Source organism: Meriones unguiculatus, chromosome 4, assembly GCF_030254825.1.
Source record: "Meriones unguiculatus strain TT.TT164.6M chromosome 4, Bangor_MerUng_6.1, whole genome shotgun sequence".
Classification (NCBI taxonomy): Eukaryota; Metazoa; Chordata; class Mammalia; order Rodentia; family Muridae; genus Meriones; species Meriones unguiculatus.
This window is the reverse complement of record NC_083352.1, coordinates 81,980,797-82,003,663: the sequence shown is the minus strand read 5'-3', so window position 1 is coordinate 82,003,663 and position 22,867 is coordinate 81,980,797. Positions and strand designations below refer to the sequence as shown.

General features: G+C 45.5%; 1 protein-coding gene across 1 annotated transcript in view; it reads left to right on the top strand.

Annotated features, from left to right (window-relative positions):
• Crcp (CGRP receptor component) overlaps positions 1 to 17,017 on the top strand; it is a 32,187-nt gene extending 15,170 nt beyond the window's left edge. Inside the window, exons 4-6 of the mRNA XM_021657135.2 lie at positions 1,453 to 1,547; positions 6,274 to 6,331; positions 15,972 to 17,017. Coding sequence (XP_021512810.1) covers positions 1,453 to 1,547; positions 6,274 to 6,331; positions 15,972 to 16,121 — 303 coding nt within the window. The 3' untranslated portion in view covers positions 16,122 to 17,017. The remainder of the gene's footprint in view (positions 1 to 1,452; positions 1,548 to 6,273; positions 6,332 to 15,971) is intronic.
• Positions 17,018 to 22,867: the final 5,850 nt, after the last annotated feature.

Here is a 22,867-nt window from a genome sequence, read left to right as displayed (position 1 = left end):
CTTTCCTAAAGATAGTATGTGGCCATAGGCATGGACTGTTGCCAGCTGGGAGGCCACACTAGGTCTTGATGTACACTGGTCTTACTGCTAGCTAACCCTTGCTCTAAAACTATACAGGTGGGGCCAGCCACTAAGTTATGTTGATAAGCATATTCAGTATGACCCAGGGGCCCAGGTGTAACATTCCAGGGACCTTGAGATCACCACCTACAAGTCTAGGAAAAAGATCAAACTGCTTTTTATGCAAAGCCAGATTCTTTTCTTCTTTTTTTTTCCTTCCAGTTTTTTGAGACAGCGTCTCACCATGTAGCTTTGGCTAGCCTGGAACTCTCATACCAGGCTGGTTTGGAACTCAGAGATCTCTCTGCTTCTGCCTCTTTATTTCCGGGTTTAAAGGCATTTATCACCACCTGTCTGGCCAGATTCTTTACTACATAAAAAACAATGCTTTGTTTGATAAAAACTTGGAAAATTGAAAAGCATAAAGAAAAAAAGGAAGAAAGCAAAACTAATTCACAACTTGTTTGGGAATTGAAAGGAAACAGCAAGAAAGTATTATATTAAAAAGATACATTACATTAAAAAATAAACTAAAATGGGACATTATAACTTAAGGACAAGTCGGCAAACCAAAACCAAACCTTCGTAAGTGTTGGACTAGAGGTATAGCTCCATGCTAGAGCACTTGACTGTCTTGGGGCTGGGGCGATGGCTCAGCAATCAAAAGTGGTTATTGCTCCTGTAGGGGATGTGAGTTTGTTTCTACACCTGCACGGGGCAGCTCACCACCACCTGTAACTAACTCCGGTGTCAGGGGATCCAGTGTTTCTTATCTCAGCAGGCACCTGCACTCTTACACACATGCTCACATGCAGACACACATATAAACATATACTTTAAAAATAAAAAAAAAATAACTCGGGATTTTGAACATTTTAGACTATTTTAGCACTGCTTTCCTTTTTTTATTAAAATTTATTTTTTTCAAGATTTTATGTATGAGTGTTTTGCTTGCATGTATGTCTGTACCACGCACATGCCTGTTTACCTGTGGAGGTCAAAGAGAGCATCAGTTCTCTAGAACTGGAGTTACAGATGATTGTGAGCCACAGTGAGGGTGCTGGGAATTGAACCTGGGTCCTGTGCAAGAGTGGTATGGGCTCTTATCCACTGAGCCATTGTTCCTGGCGCTTCAAATGGCTTAGTGGCTAAAAACATGTATTGCTCATGCAGAGGACCCCAGTTTGGTTCCCAGTACTGATATTGGGTGACAGCTTCTTGGAATTCTGGCTTCAGGAGGTTCTGAAGCCTCTTGCCTCCGTAAGTATGTGTATTCAAGTGCATATAGCTGCATAGACTCACATAATTAAAAATAAAAATAAATCTTCTTTTTTAAAACCTCAGATTTTCTATATCATATGTTTGTCTTTCTCTTGTTTATTTACTTTTTAGACATTAAAATACATATCAAAAACACCGTGCCGGAACCAGAGTCCTGAGATTGTCCGAGAATTTCTCACAGCAATGAAAAGCCACAAGCTGACCAAGTAAGTCATCCTCCGCCGGTAACAGGTAACACAGAACGCGTTAAGAACAGCTGTCTGTGACAGCCGCATCTGCATGCAGTCACACTTGGAGCTCATAGTTGCACACTTATGGTTTAAGGTAGGATCATGGTATTGCGGAAAAGATAGCTGAGAAGTAGACATGTGGCCTTGTACAGCCATGGCATGCTTATCTCAGTCTTTTCTTAGTCTCAGGTCACTAAGCTCTTTGCCACCTGTCATTACAGCCAAACCAGATTCAAAGTAGTGTTCAGGCTGGGAAGGTAGCATATGCCTGTAATTGCAGCACTCAGGGCACTGGCGGAGGCAGGCAGGTCACTATGAGTTCTAGGCCAGCCTGGTCTACAAATCAAGTCCAAGGCTACACAGAGAAACCCTGTCTTGAAAAACAAAAAAAACAACAATAAAAGAAGTAGGGTTCAGAATTAAAGTATTGGGTTGGGAGAATAGTTCAGTGCTAGTGTTTACCTGGCAGGTATGAAGGGATTTTAATCCCCAGTATTGTTGGTGGTTGGGGAGTACAGTGAGGGAGAGAGAAGGCAGGCAAAAAAAAAAAAAAAAAAAAAAAGAATGAAAATATTTTTTTATAAGGTTGATCAACAAAGTCAGCTGACATTTGTGTTTACTTGAGGTAGAAGCGGCTTGAGGTAGTCTGTCTGCACACCAGGTGCCCACCAATAACTTTTCTTGGCCTTTGCTGTGTGAACTTAGTTTACAAAGCTGAAAACACAGGTTAGAGGAGGAAACCTTTCCACGTCTTAGGACCAGTGCTAGTGTTGAGAGCTTCCAAAAGCTGCTCTGTGAGATGTCTGTTTTGTTTTCTGGTGTGTGATAGTACCGGGGATCAGACCTGGGCCTCGCAATGCTAGGTAGATATCTCTGAGCCACTGACCCAGCTCTTCAGAAGCTTCTGTCACCACTCAGGCTGATGGTTGATCACACAGTAAGCTAAGCGCACTCCTCTGCCTCCGTCCTGTAGATTAGCTCTGAAGACAAACATCTAAATTGTGTGTGTGTGTTAACCAGTAAGTAGTAGACCACTGAGCTGTCTCTTTAAACCCCATGTGACAGAAATCTTAATGATTGATCTTTCAAGTATTTGGACTATCTGGATATAGATCCTGCATCTTTTCCATGGTGGAGAACTTGCTTGGTATGGCTAAGGCTCTGGGTCCCATCACCAGTGTGGCTAAGAGAAAGAAAAGGAAAAGAGAGAAGGCTTGGAGAAAGAGAGGAAGAGACTAGGAATCACTGTGCAGATTGATTTAAAATTGGTTGTGATCTACATGAGCTTGAAGCAGCTTCGGCAGTCAGAGGGTTATTGGCTTCTTTCCTGGTTTTCAGTCTTGAAGCTCATTAGTTATCAGGTCTTATGTAACCTCTCAAGTAGTCACAGAACCTCTTGGCTCTCTGACTGCTTGGGCCAGAGACCCTGGCAGTGTTGTACGATGGCCAGCAGAGGGACCCACAAGCTTCTTTAACCATGGCTGGCTTCTGCCTCTTGGCCTGCATGGCTGGTGAAGAGGCTACTTGCCAAGTAAGACGGCCTGTGCATTTTAAGACAGGAACCACGTTTCATAGAGGTCTGTTTTGCTCTGTGGATCCATTGCTTTGCTTAGCTAGCTTCACACTGCAGTCCTGCAGGGCAGGCCAGGGGCTGTTTTGTTCGACTTTGTAGACCTTAGCAACAAAGTAGTACAGTTGTAACTCAGCCCTACATCACTTAAAAGTCACCTAAGTCACTTTGGTGCTGTGTGTTATGTAATTTTTTATTTAGTGTGTTACCCCGGACTCCACCCAAACCGATTCTTTAATACTTTAGATTAGCCCTGAGTTCTTTGTTTGTCAGGGCCTAACTAGAACCCCTGCTCCTATCCCGAGGTCACCCATGTAAAGCACACAGCTATGTAAAGGGATCTCACCCTTACAGGCCAGCTCAGTTAGGTCTGCAGTAATTCTCAGCGTCTTCTGGTCCACACACATTAATTACTCCAGGGGCTTGACAACAGAGTTTTGAGATGTGGACCTCAGATCAGCAAAGCTCAGGTGGTGGTGACGGATTCTCTGGTTTCCCTCATTGCCTTCCTTGGTCTGCTCTCAGAACATAGAATCCTGCTTCTTGCCTCCTTAGAGTTCCCATCAGCTTCTATTAGAAGTCAAGGTTTCCTTGGGTCTGCTTTTGGCTAACCGTTCAGATTACACGTGCATTGTGCCAGCCCTGTCTCTCTCAGTGCTGTGATGGCACTGAGAGAGGCGCTGAAGTGTCAGTTTCAGGGTACTATTTTGTTTATAGAGGACGTCTCCAGATGCAATCGAGGAAATAACATTTGCTAGGCAAGCTGTGGAATTGGGAATTGGCTTGCAGCTTTTCTATATCATGCCTACAATTTGGTTAGGTCACTTAGTGAAAGTGGAGGCATATGAAGATGGGTTGCTGAAGAGAAGAGTTCTCATGGTTCTTGCAGGTAACCTAGGGAAATCCAAATTCATACCAAAATCTTTGGGAGGACTATGGCTGGAAAAAATGGGCCAGTGATTAAGAGCACTGTTGCTTTTGCTGATGACCTGGGTTCAGTTCCCAGCACCCAGAGGATTCGGCACCTTCTCTCCTTCCTGGGCATGGCATGCATGTGTGTATGTGTGCTGCCTGGTGTTCATGAAGGGCAGAAGAGGGTGTCAGATCCTCTGAAATAGGAGTTATATAGAGTTTTTAGGGCACTGGGAACCAAACTTTGATCTTCTGTGCGAACTCTTAATTAGTTACTTTCTAGTCATAAGATTTCAGTCTTTTAAAAGGCATTTCCCTTGTAAGAGGAAGGAATATTGAAAAGTGGAAAGGCTCAGAGGATGGAGCCTTTGTCCTGTAACCAAGAGGTTGGAGTGGTTTAAAGGAATAATCATAAGTACCTAGGACCTGAGTGTTGCCAGTGGGTGAGAAGTTAGGGGTGCTCCCCAGATTTCTGACCTTAGGTTCTTCAAGACTAGCGTGCAGGGAGGAGCTAGTTTGCTGGAAAGAGTAGTCACGATAGTTTCAGAGCTGTTGATTTCAAAGCATCTGGTGTGTCTGCGTGGAGATCTGTGGGAGGCTCTTGGCTACAGAGGTCTGCAGCTCAGCCTCCCTAGCTTGGAAACATGAATTTCTCCATCAAAGCCTGTAGTAGCTATTGAGATTGTCTGTTTTGGATGAGGAAATCAGTAAGAGGCTTGGAGGGGAAAATTTGGCATTAGAGAACTGAGACAAAAAAAGAGAACCCTGAAGCCATTTGAGGTTCAGGGTATGGTTCTTTATGGTGGGGAGAGCATAGCAGCAGGAGTGGGAGGCAGCTGGCCACACTGCAGCTTCAGTCTGGACTCAGATGTTGCTGGTACTCAGCTCACTTTCTCCTTCTTTATTTAGTCCAGGACCCCAGCCCATGGGATGGTGTCATCTGCATAATCCCACCCCCAATTAACCCAGTCTAGAAAGTACTTCATATAGGCTTGTCCAGAGGTTTGTTTCCATGGTGATGATGAATCCAATAAAGTTGACAATCCATATTGACCAGGGTTACATACTGTAACCCTAATGTCTGAGAGGCTGAAGCAGAAGGCCCAGGAGTTCAGGGTCATCCTCAGCTAGATAGCAAGTTCTAGGCCAGCCTGTCATAGGAAATAAAAATGAGATACCTCGGTAAAGGTACTCACCGCCAGCCAAGCTTAAACACTTGAGTTTGATTTCTGGAATCTACATGGTAGAAAGAGAAACAACCATAAGTTGTCTCTGACCATGTACTGTGGCTTTCACACACACACAGGCTAAATAAATGAATAAACATTTAAACATTCTTTTTAAAAGAAATCAAGACAAACAAATCTGAGCGGTATATAATCTTATGCCCAAAACTGAATTCTTAGCCGTTTCTAAGCAGTGACTAATCAATGAAGATAATTTTGTCTTTATTTTCTTTAAGAAAACATTTTTCATTTTCCAAATAAAAATTAGTATAACAAATATGGACATATAGGGAGTTCTGTTGTTGGTAGTGTTTTTATTTTGTTTTGTTTTTGTTGTTTTTTGTTTTTTGTTTTTTTCAAGATAGGGTTTCTCTGTATAGCCCTGGCTGTCCTGGAACTCAATCTGTAGACCAAGCTGTTCTGTTTTTTTGTTTGTTTTGTTTTGTTTTTGAGACAGGATCTCACTTTATAGATCAGGCTGGTCTCTAACTCATGGAATCTGCCTGTCTCTGTCTTACAAGTACTGGGATCAAAGGCTTGTGCCACCATGCACGGCACAATGTGCTTTACATTTTTTTGTCTTCCTTTTCTGAGTGTGGGTGTGCAAGCGGCATGGTGCAGTGCAGGGAGATTAGAGGACAACCCTTGGGAGTCAGTTTCTCTTGCCATGTTGCAGAACCCAGGAACAGAGCTCAGGTCATTAGATCTGCAGGAAAGCACCTCTATTTACTGAGCCAATTCACCATCACTCAGATCTGGTTTTGAAACTGCACCTCTGCTGTTGCTGTCTTAGAAGCATCATGCCTGTGCACCCTGTAGGATCCTGGCATACATGGACCACTGAGTGGAGGTCTGCTGTCCGCTTCTGATTCTTCCTTATTGCAGGGCCATGTGGCAGTGATTCTCCAGTTCTTTTCTGACAGTGACTTGATCAAGACCCAAGGTCCTTCAGGGTGAGAGAGTTTTAAAAGCTTTCGTGCTTTTCTTTTGACAGAGCAGAGAAGCTTCAGCTGCTGAATCACAGGCCAATGACCGCTGTTGAGATCCAGCTGGTGAGTCGGGGAGGGGCCCTGGACTCAGCTTGTTCTGTGGGTCTGAGATGCAGAAAGGCTGAGAACGAACAGGTCAGGGCCTGCACACCCACCCAGTGTCCTAAGTGAAGGGAGAGACCCGAGGTCTCACCAATTGGCCCTAGTTAATGTGGACTTGAGAGAGTGGAAGCTAGAAATGTAATTCCTTCCATGGGTTTGGCAGCCTTGTGTCCTCTGCTTCTCCAGGGCTTTCTGGCTGTAGCTTGCCTGTAGGGGTTTTAGCCAACCAGATGTTGCATGAAAACACTGAACTCAGCGTGTCCCCCACGCCCACCTTTCCACCTCTCTTTCTTCCCTATGTGTTGTCTTCCTCTCCTGCCCACCTGTGTCAGCCTCTCAGGGGAAGCTCTCGATCCAGTTGAGACTCAGTTGCCTCCGCATTTCTGTTGCATCCACCTCTCCTTATTTCTGCATAGAAATAGCATTGACTTCTGGACATTTCACAACTCAGCCTGCAGCTTCCACCCTGCTCCCTGCTCCTGTGCCGCTGTGGATCCCGCTCCTTCCAGACAGGGTCTCAGTCAGCCCCACCTCCTTAGCCTCCGATGTGCCGGGCTTACAAGCATGTGTGACCACACCTAGCTTACAGATCACTTTCTAAACTTATAAAGCTCTCATTTTCCTGCGTAAGAATGTCTAATGGAGCTCAGATGTATAAAGGCCAAATTGCAGTCACAGTGTAGGCTTCAGCAATAGTGGGCAAGGAGAGAGTAGGGGTGGTCTAAGGAGAAAGTGAAGAGGAGGGCTAGTGAGGGGCTCCTCTCATGTGCTTTGTGGTAGGTGTCTCCCGATACAGAGCCTCAGCAAGCAGGTCCTGTCACCACCAGGAAATCTGTGGTTTTGAGAATTAGTAAAATGGTTTCCAAAGTTTGTCTCAGAAATATCCAGCTCCTGGCCGAATACCTTTAATCCCAGCACTCAGAAGCAGAGCTGGTGAATCTCAGAGTTTGAGGCCAGCCTGGTACAGAACAAGTGCCAGGACAGTCAGAACTACACAGAGAAACCCTGTCTGGGGGAGAAATAGTTGGGTGTGCTGGCACATGCCTGTGATCCCAGCACTCAGGGAGGTGTAGAGGCAAATGAATCTCTGTGAGTTTGAGGCCAGCCTGGTCTACAAAGTGAGTCCAAGACAGCCAGGGCTACACAGAGAAACCCTGTCTCGAAAAACCAAAAAAAGAAAAAAATTAGCCCTTAAGCATGGGTTGGTAGCACTTGCCTGTGATCCCTCTGTGTGGGGGCAGAGGCTAGAGTGTGGTAGTTTGAGGTCAGCCTGGGTCACATAATTCACTCCTATCTTGTTTACGTGTAATAAACAGACGAGAATAAAAGTGGTCAGCTCTTTGTAAAATTTACAAAACTGGAAGACAGTGGCCAAAGTACCTCTATGATCTTGAAGAATTTCTTACTTAAAACATTTCCAAGGTTATAAAGTAGTTAATTTTTGACTAAAACCTTCATTGTCTTCCTAGAGTTGTTTCTGTCCTTCCGAATGTACCCAAAATTAAATTACAAAAATTCCTTCCATTCTGGGGAGCTTCCTGGGGGACTTGGCCTGTATGCTAAACAGAGGTCCCTGTCTGTTTGTCCTCATTGTTCAAGATGTTAGACAGATTCAGCTTACAGGAGAGAGAAAGATCAAGAAACCAATCCCTGTCCCTTGGGTTAAGGATCACAGGTTGGGCCTCTTCCAACTTTAATCAGCACCATATGCTATTCGTGGCTGAGTGACAGACGGAGAGGAGAGATGAGGAGGATTAGCGTGGCTCCATCCTGAGCCTGTGGAAAGCTCTGGGGCTGCTTAGTGAGAGAGCTGATACTGAGTGCTTTGACCATGTCAGACATGTTCTGAGGGCCTTGTCAATGTCACTCTCAGTGTTAGAGGACAGAGGTCGCCACGTTTTTATTCCAGAGGACCTTGAGTGGCTGATTGAGGTCTAAGGACCTTGACGTTCCTCTTCTAAGCTGTGTTTCCAGAGACAGAGATGAGAGGGAGCTAAGTAAAGAAGTAGGTCTCATGGTTGTGGGAGCACAGAGGCCCCCCAGAAAGCCCAAGATACTGAGGACCCCAAGATATACTAGAAGATTGGCTCAGTCTGAGTATAAAGTCCTCAGAATCAAGGAAGCTGATGTAACAGTCTGAGGCCTGCCAGTGGGCCTGAGCTCAGGGTCACTGGTGTGTGTCTGACAGCTTAAAGGCCAGAGAGCCTAAGCTGGGGTGTCCCACCGTGTGAGTGAAATGTCTTGTTCCTGGGGAGACATTTGGGGTAAGAATGGTGCCATCCTGGCCCCACCCACTTGGATGGTGCTCACCTGCATTGAGAGTAGACATTGTACACCAAGTCCATTAGCTCACACACAGGCTTCCTCACAGTCACCTCACAGGCGCACCCCAAACCGTATCAGTTGTCCAGGAATGGTACAGTCCAGTTGATGTCTAAAGTCATCGTCACACCTGGTGAGACGGTTGGCATGGTCCCGCAGGTACTGCTCTTTCTACACACCCTTTCTTCCCTGCAACTAGACTATTTTCTAGGCAGATTTTTTTTCCTATCCTAGAATTGGCTACAAAAGATACAAGCTGTTGAACAGAGCTTTGAGCAGCATCCTGTCTACCAGAGAACATGAAGAATAAGAGTCTCACAGAGGCTGGAGAGGACAGGATTTGGGAGCGAGTCTGTGGTAACTACAGCTGTGTGTTCTCCCCAGACTCAGAAAGTGGCCACTCGTCCATGCTTGTTACAGTTCAGTTGAGAGCAAGAGGTACCTCAGCTGGAGGTTTTTTGTGGTCCTTTAGTGGCTATCCACTGAGAGGCTCTGTGAAGAAATGGGCCTGCCATGTGACTGCAGCTTGCTCTTCTGTGGCCCTTTCAGAACAGTCTAGGAGCCCTCGGAAGGTGGGTCAGAGAATCCTGTGACCTCACAGGTCACTGTCCTGCACAGCATTGCTGCCTGTGCCCATTAAGTTCCCTGGCTTACTAAACAGCTTTTCAGGCCCCCACTGGTGCTCACTGTAGGCTTTGCTTCAACTTAGTTGAGGAAGCTTATGTTTCAGAGGCTGCGTGGGTGCTGGGCCAAACAGCCGCAGGTCATCACTGTTGCCACAGCTGACTTGTTTTTTTTTTTCTGTTTATTTTTTTTGGCGACAGGTTATCTCTGTGTGTAGCTCTGACTGTCCTGGAACACACTTTATAGACCAGGCTGGCTTTGCTCTCACAGAGATCCTACGGCCTCTGCCTCCCCAGTGCTGGGATTACCTGTCTCAGCTGAGTTTTTCTTTTATCCAAGGCAAATCTGTGCTTAGTCTTGGACCTATTCCCAGGATATCTAACTTAAGGCCCAACTTTCAACACAGTATTAATTTATATTTCATATATACTGTAACATATAGATTGAAAGTAATTGTATACAGTATTTCAGTAAATATGGTTAACCACTGCTTTTTTTTGTTTGTTTTTTGTTTTTAAACTTCATCCTGTCAGTGAGGTCAGGAACACAATTTTCCTCCTAGATGGAGAGCAGTTTCACATTAGTGTTCTGAAAGGTTTCCATTCTTAGGGGTGTGGTGGGAGAGATGGCTCAGTGGGTAAAGCACTTGCTCCACAAGCTTGGCCTGAGTTTAGGTCACCCAAACCCACATAAAGATAGTGTGAGCATCTGTAATCCCAGGGCGCCTCTAGGGAGATGAGTGGCAGGGAGAGGAGAATCCCTGCAAATAGACCAACTATCCTGGCATACATATGCAGTGGAAACAACAAAAGACCCTGGCTTAGAGTAGGTGGAAGGTGAGGGCTGTACCCAAGGTTGTCTTCTGACATACACACACTGGGGCAGACTCGCTTGAGCATGCGTGTTTGCACACACACACACACACACACACACACACAGATTAAGAACTTTAACAATGAAAGAGAAATAGAGCTTTAAAATATTTTTGGTTATAAAGCATCTGATTTCTGATTAGAGCTGCTTGGCCTTTGTTAGCATTGGGGTCATGTGAGGAAAGCTAGGCTAGGGCTGGCAGCTTACAGTGGGGAGCGGCCTCTTCTGGAGTGTTTGGCAGCCTCCAGGGATTAAGAGAGCTTTGTATAGGCAGAGATCTGTCTTTCACCAAGAGCCATCTGCTAGCGCTGGTTCTTATACCTACAAAGGAAGGCCTCAGCGGACTTGAGTCACACCGAGGCCTCCACACTGCACACTGTACAGCATCGCTATTCTAAGAACAGGCACTGAGCTTGACCTGGCGCCTGCTTCCTGAGGTGCAGGCGGAGTGTCAGAGTGCTGTGCCTCTCGTTACTCACCTGCCATTGTCATGACTTCAGGTTTTAGGGCTCTGGACCTCACTAGCTCCCAAAAGTGCCCTCGTCAGTATGATTCCAGTGCGGGGCTCCTCGTACAGTGGAGCTCCTCAGAGTTGCTTTGGCTGTTAACTGGCCGTGTTGCCAGTTCACCAGTTGTCTTCCCTTTGGACCAAATAATCAAAGCAGATACTTTCCTCCAAATCCCTTTCCTTGTCGGGAGCATACTGTTGGATTGCTGCCTTTAATTTTGTGTGTCTGATCTTAAAACAGGGTGGGTTTTTTGTTTGTTTTGTTTTTAAGGTAAGGTGCCATGGTTGGCCTAGGTTGGCCTCAAACACTGATCTGATCCTCCTGCCTTACCTCCCAAGTACTGGGATTATACGCATGTGTCAACATAACCTGCCTAAAAGCCATTTTAAAAGAATTGGGTTTTCCCTTTTTTTTTTTTTTAATTAAAACATTTTGTAAAGTATATTTTGATCATATTATTTTCTCCCCTCACTCCTCCCAGGACCTCCCTACTTCCCTACTCGCCAAACTTCATCCACACACACTCTCTCTCAGAGGAAAAACACAACCCCACAAAAATCAAACAAAAAAACCCCAATAAGACAAAAATTGCCAAAAGAAAACAAAGAGCATAAAAAAGCATGGGGTCTGTTTCATGTGGCCCTCCTTCTGGGCGTGGGGCCTGTCTAGAGTGTGGTTGGCATGTCTAGTGTCACTCCTTTGGGGGAAACTGATTCCCTTTCCCAGCAGGTTGCAGTTACATAGCCTCTTGGTTAGGGTCGGGCTTTGTGTTCACCTCCCCTTCTCTGTGATGTGTCAAACTTGTGCAGGTCTTGTATGTGGTCTGTGAGTTCTTATGTGTATTGTCTTGTAGTGTCTTGAAGAAGACTCTTTGGTGTCATCCATCACCTCTGGCTCTTGGGATCATTTCTAGCTGCATTCATTTCTCTGCCGATTTCATTTTTCTTAACAGCTGGACAATATTCCATTACATAATAGAACACATTTCATTATTTGTTCGTCAGTTGATGGATATCTAGGTTGTTTCTAGTTTCTGGCTATCACAAATAGAGCATCAATGGACATGGATGAGCAAGTATCTCTGTGGTAGAGTGGAGAGTCCTTTGGGTGTATGCCCAGGCGTGGTGTAGCTGGATCATGAGGAACATCAATTTTCAGCTTTGTGAGGAACCTCACACTGATTTTCATAGTACTGTACCACTTTGCACTCCCATCAGTAATGGAAACATGTCCCCCTTTCCTGCATCATGTCATTTCCCTGATGGCTGAGGATGTTGAACATTTCTTTAATAAGTGTTTCTCAGCTAATTGTGTTTTATCTTTTGATCTCTGTTTAATTCTATACCCCATTTTTTAAAAATTGGATTGTTTTTTTTTTTTTTTTCTGTTCAGTTTTTTTAGCTCTTTGCTCTTCTTGGCACTAATCCCTCATGTGTATACTTAGTAAAGATTTTTCTATTGTGTAGGCTGCTGCTGTGCTCAGATAATGGTGTTCTTTGCTACGTTTTAGCTTCAGGAGTGACATGCACTAGCTTAATGCCTCTGGGATTGGTATCCTGTTCAGAAACTCTTTTTCCATGCCAGTGGCCGAAGTCCATCCTCTACTTTGACTTCTGTCAGGTCTTATGTGGCAATCTCTAACTGATCCTATCTGGAGCTGAATTTTGTGCAGGGCAGTAGGCATAGATGGATTGTCATTCTTCTACATGCAACCATCCAGTTTGGCCAACACCATTTGTTGAAACCATTCTCTTTTCTCCGGTGTATATTTTTTGCTTCTTTGTCAAAAATCAGGTTCTGTTGGTATGTGGATTTATGTCTGGGTCTTCAATTGTATTTTATTGATGAATGTGTCTATTTTTATGTCTGTTTTTATTAAAACTGCAGTACAACTTGAAATCTAGATGGTCTTGTCTTACTCTGGTGAATCTGCCCTTATATGTAACTTGGTCTTTTCCCCTTTCAGCTTTTAATATATTTAAATTGTTCTGTATTCCTTTTGTACTTGGATAGGCATCTCTTTCTTTAGATTGGAAAATTTTCGCAATTATTTTGTTAAAAATACTTTTCTGATCCTTCAACCTGTGTTTCTTCTTTTGCCTGTATACCTATTATTTGTAGATTTTGTATTTTCATAATGTCCCAGGTTGCCTAGATTTTTTTTTTTTTTTAGATTTAACATTTTATTTGACTAAGCTGTCCATTTTTTTCTCTCGTCTTCAAGCCCTGAAATTCTATCTTCCATGTCTTTTAATCTGTTGGTGAGGCTCACCTCACAGCTTTTTGTTTGAGCCTGAGTTTGGCTTTCTTCCTTCCTTCCTTCCTCCCTCCCTCCCTCCCTCCCTCCCTCCCTTCTTCCTTCCTTCCTTCCTTCCTTCTTCTTCTTGCACGTTTATTGGGGGCAGCTCTCTGAGGGTTCACAGTTCTCCAGGGATGGGGCCAGGGGATTTACCATGCAGGGGGAGACAGAAAAACAGGGGAGGGGAAGACAGAGAGAGGTAGAGGGAAAGGAAACAGAAAAAGAGCAATTTGGCTTTTCTTTAGTGATCTATTTCTTTATTAAATTCTACTTCCACACCTCTAAATGTTTTCATTATTTCACTCAATTGTTTTCACAGTCTTCATTAAGACATCTGTTTACATCTTTTTTATGGTCCTTGAACATATTTATAATTGTTATTTTGAAGTCCCTGTCTTGTGCTTCAACTAAGGTGCTTTTTCTAGGGCTGCTGGCATCTGGAGGACTATTGTCTTGGTTGTTCATGTCTGTGTTTGTGCTGGGGTTGTGATGCTGGCAGCACTTCTTCATGTAGATATTTGGCGAGTGTCTGTTCTTAGATACTGTTGCCCCAGTCTTGGGCCCCGCCAAGTGTGGCAGTTGTGGGGTCTCTGGTAGATAGCAGTCTGGGGGGAGTCACGAAGGAATGGAGGTGTGATAGAAGGAATGGTCCCCCTGGGACTTGGCCTTACTGTGCTGATCCAGGGTCCCCTGGTTCTTCCCTGCTATCCTTTCACCAATCCTTCTAACAATTGGTTCTTGTCCACTGAAGTTTTATTTGGGATAAAGATGTAGTTCAGTTGCTGAAAGGGCTGGCATAGCAGGTTCAGGGTCTCTAGTTCCTTTTCTGGCACTGCGCAAACCCAGCCTGGGGGTTTGCACCTAATAGTCTCAGCACTTGGGGGATGGCAGCCACAAAATCAGAAATTCAAGGCTATCCTTGACTACGTGGCAAGTTTGAGACCAGCCTGGGCTACTTGATACCTTGTCTAAATTAAAAAAAAAAAAAAACTTTAGAAAATGGTTTGTTCAGGGCACTCCTTAAGTGAAACACCCAAAACAATTCTCTAGCTATAGAAACCATTGGGCTGAGTGGAAGGGTGCTGGGAATACCTGCGCTGTGCTCTTGGACATGGCTTGTGATGTCTTTAAATCAACAATCAACAATACTGTGTCTGTGAGAGGAAGCAGTCAGACTGACATCCTCTTCCGGTTTGGAACCTGTTGTATCACTTCCCTTATGTTTGCCAGGGTTCTTTCTGAAACACCCTTTTGTATCAGTTGCTGGATTTCATATTGCTATTAGGAAGCCTACATCTGGGAAGGATGTTTGTCATACTCGTGCCTTTATGTGAACCTAGTCCTTGAATATCTGCATATTACTTTTAAAGATGTATTTTTATGAGGATGGGCAGTTAAGCACTGTCTGTTCTTCTAGAGGACCCAGGTTCAGTTCCCAGCACCCATGTGGCTCACAGCCATCTTTAACTCCAGTTTTCAGGGATCTGATGTGCTCTTCTGGTCTCAGCAGGCATCACACACACATATGGTGCACAGGCAGGCAAAATGCTCATGCATGTAAAAAGTAAAAATAAATTTAAATCTTAAAGAGTTAGTATTTTTTATGTATGTGTATGTGTGCCTGTGTGAGTGTGTATGCCTTTGTGAGTGTGCATGTGGGTACCATGCCAGAGGGAGGGTGTTGGATTGTTTGGAGTTGGAGGTGCAGGTGGTTATGAACTGCCATGTGGGTGCTAGAAACCAAACTCAAGTCCTTCGAAACAACAGCAAGGTCTCTTAACCGCTAAGCCGTCATCTTTTCAGATTCTCTTCTATTCTTCTATTCAGACTCCTGTTCTGCATCCCTTGGAGACAAGTGGGGCCACGTGGGTTGTGTTAATTGGCTTTCTATTGCTTTAACAAAGGGCATGAAGCAATCAACTTACAAAGAAGAAAGATTTATTTTGGGTTGTGGTTTCAGATTCAATCCAGGTACATGTGGCTCTGTTGCTGTATGCCTGTGACAATAATGATTCCTTAAACTGCTCACCTTGAGGAAACTGGAAGCAAGGAGAGAAAGACCAGGGTCCTGGCACCCCCAATATCCTGATTTCCTCCCTCTAAGCCCCACTTACTAAAGGTTCTTTCATCTCCCAGTATTACCATAGGCTGGGGACCAAACCTTCCATACAGAGCATTTGAGGGACATTTAGGATCTAAACCACAGTGTGGCGTGTGTTAGCTGGGAGGCTGTCCACCTGGGAATGCCAGGCCGAGTCCAGTTCTGCTTCTTGCTGGGATTGTAGTGAGTGTGGAAAGAGATGGTGCTGTGAAGTTCCTAGTGTGGTTTCAGGCACACAGGAGTCCTCTGCAGAGTTCTGGTGAGGGGCAGGGCTGATGAGAACTAGAGGAAGATAGAAAGCGTGTGGCACAGGGAGCCAGCATCGACGAGTGGGTGATACCACTCAAGTGACAGGGGTTCTTGTTGTGACATCCAAAAGTTTATTGAGGGCTGTGTTGCCCCCTCCTCCCAAGTAATATCTTGGCACACCCAACATATTGGTGTATAGATGTGAGTGGAAATAGAATAGTTAGGGTTTTCCTTTATTTAAAGACAACCAGCCTGGGCATGATGGTGGCACCTGCCCTTAATTACAGCACTCAGGAGGCAGAGGCAGGCAGATTTTTATGTGTTGGAGGCCAGCCTGGTCTACATAGTGAGTTCCAGTACAGCCAGGGATACTTCATCTTTAAAAAAAGGGACGAGTGGGGTTGGGGGACAGACAGACACATAATCAGCCTCACTGTCCCATTTTGTATGCTTGTTTTGCCTTGGTCTGGGATTTGAGCTGTCCTTATCCTTCTGTGGCTCCGAGATGAAGACCTGGCTGGCTCAGGACCGGGTGCTGGGCTGGCACTGTGCACTACGTGGCTGGGGTGGGCCATGGAGGAAGGCTTACTTCTAAACCCCTGACAGACTTCCTTTCCTTTGCAGATGGTAGAGGAGAGTGAAGAGCGGCTCACAGAGGAGCAGATTGAAGCCCTCCTGCATACTGTCACTAGCATTCTGCCTGCAGGGCCAGAGGACGAGCAGAACAGAAGTACTAGCAATGATGTGGCGATGGAAGAGGAGGACCCAGCATAGATGTCCACAGCTGGCCAGGTTGTCTATGAGGTTCAAAGCCCCAGCAGCCATTTCCTGGATGTTCAGAGGATTGTTTATTTGGCTTTACCCCCTCTCTCAGTATGCCTGATCTCAGGAAAATCACAAAAATAAGATGAAAAGAAACCTTTGTGAGTGGGGAATGTGGCTATGCAGCCCTCTGGGGTAGAAAGACTTCTGTGGCTGCTGCCACACGTGGACACAGTGGAAAGCTTTTCAGGCACCGCAATGGCTGTGTTGTAGGCAGTGGCAGGTGCTGCTGGGTAGAGTGGAGCTGTGGGAGCAACTCAGATGGTTGAGAACTCCCAGAGCTGTACACAGCCACTCCAGGGGAAATGACCCCGGGCTTACTTAGCTCACTGTAGAGGAATGTCCTCAGCAAGACAGGAGGTGAGAAAAGGAGGTAAGAGAAAACTTGTTTGATCCCAGCCTGATTTGCATGTGAACACACCTACCATGGATGAACAGCACACATGTACAATGAAATTAGTCCATTTTCTGTGACTAAAACACAGAGGCTTATTTTGGCTCACGGTTCTGGTCCAAGGTCAAGGGGCATCTGGGTGTGGCCCTCTTGTTGCCAGAGTGCCTAGGTAGCATGGGATATCACATGATGAAAGATGAGAAGCATTTATTTATTTTCTTTGAGTCTCTTGTAGGCCTTATTGACCTTGAACTCATTATGTAGCCCATTCTACCATCAGACTTTTGATGATTCTTCTGCCTTGGCCTCCTTCATGCTGGGATTAAATGTATGTGCCACTCACTTGGGTGGAAGAGGCCATCCTTGTCCACATAGGAAATTCTAGGACAGCTAGAGCTACACAGTGAGGCCCTGTCTTCCAAGAACAAAAATAAAAAAAAAGTTTCTACCACCATACCTGTTACCTTTGTGTATGTTTTGGGGGAGAGGAGCAGGTTAGTACCTTTTGATTTTTTGAGACCTTTTTTTAAAAAAGTCTTTTTGTTTGTTTCTTTGAGTGTGTGTGTGTGTGTGTGTGTGTGTGTGTGAATGTGAATGTGAATGTGAATGTGAATGTGAATGTGAATGCAATGCGCTTGTAGGCCAAAACAGCATCCTGGTTGGATCCTCTGGAGCTGGAGTTCCAGGTGGCTGTACACTGCCCAAGGGCTAGGAATGGAACTTGGGTGATTTGCAAGAGCAGTGTGTGGCCTTAGCTGCTGGGGAATCTCACCAAGCCAAGGTAGAATCTTACACTGTTGCCCATGCGTTTTCCTGCTTCAGCCTCTTGAACGCTGGGGTTACAGGTGTCTGCCACCAAACTGGCCTGACTGCCAGCCTTTGAGTACCAACCATTTTTAGGTTGTAATACTTTAATTAAAAATTTTTATTATCATATATGTGTGTATTCATGTGCAAATATGCAGGTGTGCCCATGGTATTTGCATGCTTTGGGCATATGTGAAGGTCAGAGGACAACTTTTGGGCTTCAGATCTTTCCATCCACTCTTAAGATCCAGGGATCACACCCAGATCATCAGGCTTACAGAGCAAATGCTTTTTCTGACTCTATCAGTTACTTTTTCTGTTGTCACAACCAAAGGCAACTTAAGGGAGAGAGTTTACTTTGGCTAATGGTTCTAGAGGGTTGAGACTATGATGGCAAAGCCCAGGCATAGTAGCATGAACAGGCAGCTGAGGCCTCATGTCTTGAACCACAGTCATGAAGCAGAGAGAGCAAACTAGGAATGGCATGGCATCTTTACCTTTTAAAGCCTCTTTCCAGCGACGTACCTCCTCCAAGGCTGCACCTCCTAAGCCTCCCAGACAGCACCACCAGCTGGGACCAGGTGGCCAGACAGCTGAGCCTGTGGCAGACATTCAAACCACCACACACACTGAGCTGTGGTACAGTCCAAAGATGAATATTAATTTTGTTTAGTTTTTTTTGAGACAGGGCTTCCCTGTGTTGCTCTGGCTGGTCTGGCTGGCCTTGAATTCACAAAGGTCCACCTCCCTCTGCCTCACTACTGCTGGGATTAAAGGAGTGTACCCCTCCCTAACCCAGCTCAGGATTAATCTTGATTGTCAATTTGGTTGGATAGAGAAAGATACAGTAGATTAGTATAGCCTGGCTGTCCTGGATTTATAGACCAGGCTAGCTTCAAATCCGCCTCAAAATCCACAGAGATCCGCCTGCCTCTGCCTTACCAAGTGCTGATTACAGCTGTGCACTACCGTGCAGTTCATAGGCTTAATCTCTCAATGGGTCATAATGTGCATGGATTGTTTGGACATGGTAAAAACTCCTATCTGCTTGGAGGAAGCAGGTCACAGGGAACATCTTGGTGGCTGTTTGGCCTTGTCCTCTTCCTTTTGTTTTTCCTCCTTGCTTCCTGTTTGCTGCCTGTGCTCTCACCACCACGATGTTGTTGTTCCAGCAGCCGCATACTGACCCTTCTGAAGCCGTGAGACAAAATAGACCCATCCTCCCTTAAGTTGTTTTTGTTAGGCTTTGGTTACAAAATTCTCTAGTGTGGAGGTGTAGCAACTGGTGGCTCACAGGCATGACATGCTGAGTCACAGACACTGAGACACTGAGGCTAAGAGGGAGAAACTGGGAGTTGAACCTAGGGCCTCATCCATGCAAGTGTTCTGCCACTGAGCCATGTCCCCAGAAACCCTGGGGGATCCCAGGTAAGGTTCTCCTGCTGAGCCATACTAATGGCTCCTCACTGGAGGATTCTGGGCAAACACTACTACTGCATGGCACTACCCAGTTCTTCCCGATGGATTTCAGGCAAGTGCTGCACTGCTGGACTACATCCCTAGCCCTCTCTTTTTGAGACAGGCTATATTGACATGCCCATGGTCCTCCTGCTCCTGCCTCCCAAGTAAGTAGCTGGTCTGAGGCCTTCATTACCATACTTGGTTGAGCCATCCCTTCTCTGACTTTCCTTTCTTGGGTTCCTGAATACTTTTGGAGGCAAATGAAAGATTAAAAAAAAAATTATGTGTATTGTTGTTTAGCCTGTATGTATGTCCATATGAGAGTGTCAGATCTTGGAGTTACAGAGAGTTTTGAGTTGCCATGTAGGTGCTGGAAATTGAACCCAGGTCCTCTGGAAGAGCAGCCAGTGCTCCTAAGCTCTTGAGCCAGCTCCCCAGCTCTAAAGGGATTATTTTAGTTAGGGTTTCTACTGGTGTAACGGAACACGGTGACCAATAGCAACTTACTTATGCCTCCAGGTTACAGACCATCACTGAGGAGGTCAGGCAGGAACTGATGCAGAGGTCATGGAGGAACACTGCTTACTGATTAATCCCTCCTGCTTTGCTCAGCTAGGACCATGAGCCCACAGAAATGGCACCACTCAAAAATGGGCCGGGCCCTCCCACATTAGTTAAGAAAATGCACTACAGACTTAGATACAGGCAAATCTTACAGGGGCATTTTTCCAGTTGAGAGTCCCTCTTCTGAAAGGACTCTCTTGTATCAAGTTGATATAAATCTAGCCAGCACAAGGATAGAGCAGGCAATCTTGAGCCTGGAGGCTGGGTGGGTATGTTCTTCAGTCTGTAGTCAGTTCCTAGAGAGAGTTACAGTTATTCCTGCTTAAAGCTTCCTTAATTACCTACATGTCTTTGGCATTCTGTGTCATAGTTGGGTTGGTAATTCTGTTTATGGAATCAGAAGCTCCAAGCTGCCCTTTTGCAGGGCAAGATGGAGGGGCCTGGAAATCCAGGAGATAACAGGTTAAATATTTCAGTTCTTCCTCTGTGAAGGCCTCAGCTGGGGAGGACTAGTGTGTGGAGGCAGGGTGGGGTTCTAGGGCAAGGAGCCCATGTCCTGAATCAGGACAAGGGCAAGGCACAGATCTGCTAAAAGAGAGCCAGGGGCTGAACTAGAGTGGAGGAAGTCAGCAGCTGTAGGCAAGGGCATGGGAGGGAACCGCAGTCAAGCCTGGAACCAAGAACAACCCTGGCAAGGCAAGATCTCAGAGACTGGGACAGGAGAGGCTGACACGTGGCTGTAGATCCCCAGAGCCTCTGGCCTGTTCTCCCTTGGAAAGTGTCCCAAGCCTGGTGGATTGATTGGCCCAGGGCTGGAAGTGCTCAGGACTAGGAGGGAGGTTGAGAAGGAGGATCAGATCGGGGTGAGGGATGACGTTTGGGCTCCATACAGTTGTGCAGCTCTCCAGCAGTGGTGGAGGACATCTGACAGACCCTGAGGCTCAGACCCTTGCTGCATGAAGATCCAGCCTCTGTGCATCACCAGCTGGAGCAGCTGATGCCGCAGCTCCTCCGTGGCTCCTCTCATGGCCCCTACCTTCTTTTCAGAAGAAAACTACGTTCTTCAACACTCTTACTCCCAGACACTTATCTATGTCATGGCTTTCTGTTTTCTTTCTAAAGTATGTGGAAACAAATTTATAAAATGTGATAAAAACAGTATTTTTATTATATTATGATTCACACTTTCTGTGAACCATAAGTGTATGTGTGTTTGTGCACTTACACGCTGTTAGTATTTATATAAAAATGATGCCACACATACAACACATCTGATAGGAAAGAGCTTATTGGATGGAAGTGGAGAGAGACAGAGACATGGCAGGGATCCCCCAGGAAAGAAAATGAGACAGAGTGCAAGAGAGGAGAGAGAGAAGAGGCAGGGCTCTTTTTATTCCATGCCCCTGATGGTGGAGACCAATGATGACATCACAGGTGCCTAAGCAACCTGGGAGTGGGCTAGTGCATCAAGATGTGTGAGCTAACACAAGCGAGTGCACGAAAGAGAATGTGTGTGCACATCGAGGTCAGAGGACACCCTCAGTTGTCCGTTGGGAACCAGTCACTTTGATTTATGCCACAGTCCCTCACTGGCCTGGAGCTAACCACTCAGTCTACTGTCCAGTCTCTGCCTCTGGAGTTCTGGAATTACAAATGTACATTGCTACATCTGCCCCTCCCTTTTTTTGTAAATTATATTTTATTTATTGTTGGGTATGGGTTGGTCCTCCTTCCAAGGGTCTATCCTGTGGGTGAGGACAGGGGGTCCAAGCCGAAGGGGTAAGAGGCAGAGTCATCACACAGACACTGAGAATCAGGTGAATGCAATCCGAGGGCAAGCGGCTGCAGATCTTTTATTCCAGAAGAGAGAGCATGTTATATAGCTTTGGGCGGCCCATCCACACCATCTCCTAGCCTGCCATTGTTCATCTCTGGACAGATTCTCCAACATCAGGCCTGGAACTCTCTACCTGACTACTTCCCTAGTCACTGTCAGCGGAAGCTGCACCAGGCCTAATGTGTGCCCTTTGCCGGGGGTGCACACAGGTGTGTGTGATGGCGTGCATGTGACAGCCAGAAGGTCATCCTTAGCTGCACAGTGAATTTGAGACTAGCCTGGTGTGTAGGAGGCCAGCTCAAAATTGTTTTCACGAAATTATTTTAGTATTCATATTGCCTCATATTTGTTAGTAGAAACTAATTCAAGATAACCTGGGTCCCTGTGCCATAATCCTCTCCTTTTAAAACTCACTCTGACTTTTTGATAGAACTGGATGTTCCGCTGTATCTCTTGCCAGCTCTAGATTAAACTACTTTTTCTTTCTTTCGTTTCATGTTTTTGGTTTTTAGTTTTAGTTTTTGTTGTGGTTTTGTTTTTTGAGACAGGGTTTCTGTGTTTTAGCTCTGGCCGTGATGGAACTCCCTTTGTGGACCAGGCTGGCCTCACAGAGATCCACCTGCCTCTGCCTCCAGAGCACTGGGATTAAAGGGGTGAGCCACCATGCCCACCTGGTTTAAACTACATCTTTAAGGTAGTTCAAAGAAGCAGTTTAATTTCTCTTAGTAGTGAATGAGGTTAAAAGTCAAATTTAGGGTGTTGGCATCATTACAACTACCAGCTTTCTTTTTTCTGCTTAAGATTTATTTTTACTTTTGTGTATGCCTGTGTGTCTGTGCCTCTGTGCACGTGATTGCAGTGCTCTCTGAGACCAGAAGAGAGCATTGGAACCCTTTAAGCTAGAGTTAGGGTGATTATGGATGAGTCACCTGACATGGTTGCTGGGAATTAAATTAGCTCACATGCTCTTTACTGCATTTAGTGTTTTGGTTTTGTATTTATTTATTTTTAAATTTTATGTGCGTTGCTGTTTTGCCTGCATGTATGTCTGTGTGAGCATGTCACATCTTGGAGTTACAGACAGTTGTGAGCTGCCGTGTGGGTGCTGGGAATTGAACCAGAGACCCCTGGAAGAGCAGTCAGTGCTCTTACCTACTGAGCCTTCTCTCCAGCCCCTAGTTGGTTGTGTTTATTGAGTCAAGGTCTTACTATCTAGTTCAGGTTGGCTTTGAGCTTGCAGTCCTCCCGCCTCAGCTTTACAGATCTTGAAATTGCATGTGTATACTACCATATCTGATTCCCCCCATTTGTTTATATTTCTTCCCCTAAGAATCCCGACTTTCAGCTATATCAGCGTATTAACTCAGTCTGTTCTGTCTAAAAGTCTCTGAATGGCTTCACGCATACTACCAGAAACAACAGAGTTTAGGGGCTAGTGAGACAGCTCAGAAGGTGAAGGTGCTTCCTGCATGGACTTGGTCCTAGACCTACATGAAGGTGGAGGGAGAGAACCTAACCACAGAGTTGTTGTCTAAGCTTACGTACCTGTGTCACACCTGCCAACACATACAGCACAATACTTGTAAATTAAACTTGATTTTTAGAAGAGTTTAATCTGGGTGTTGTTGGAGCATG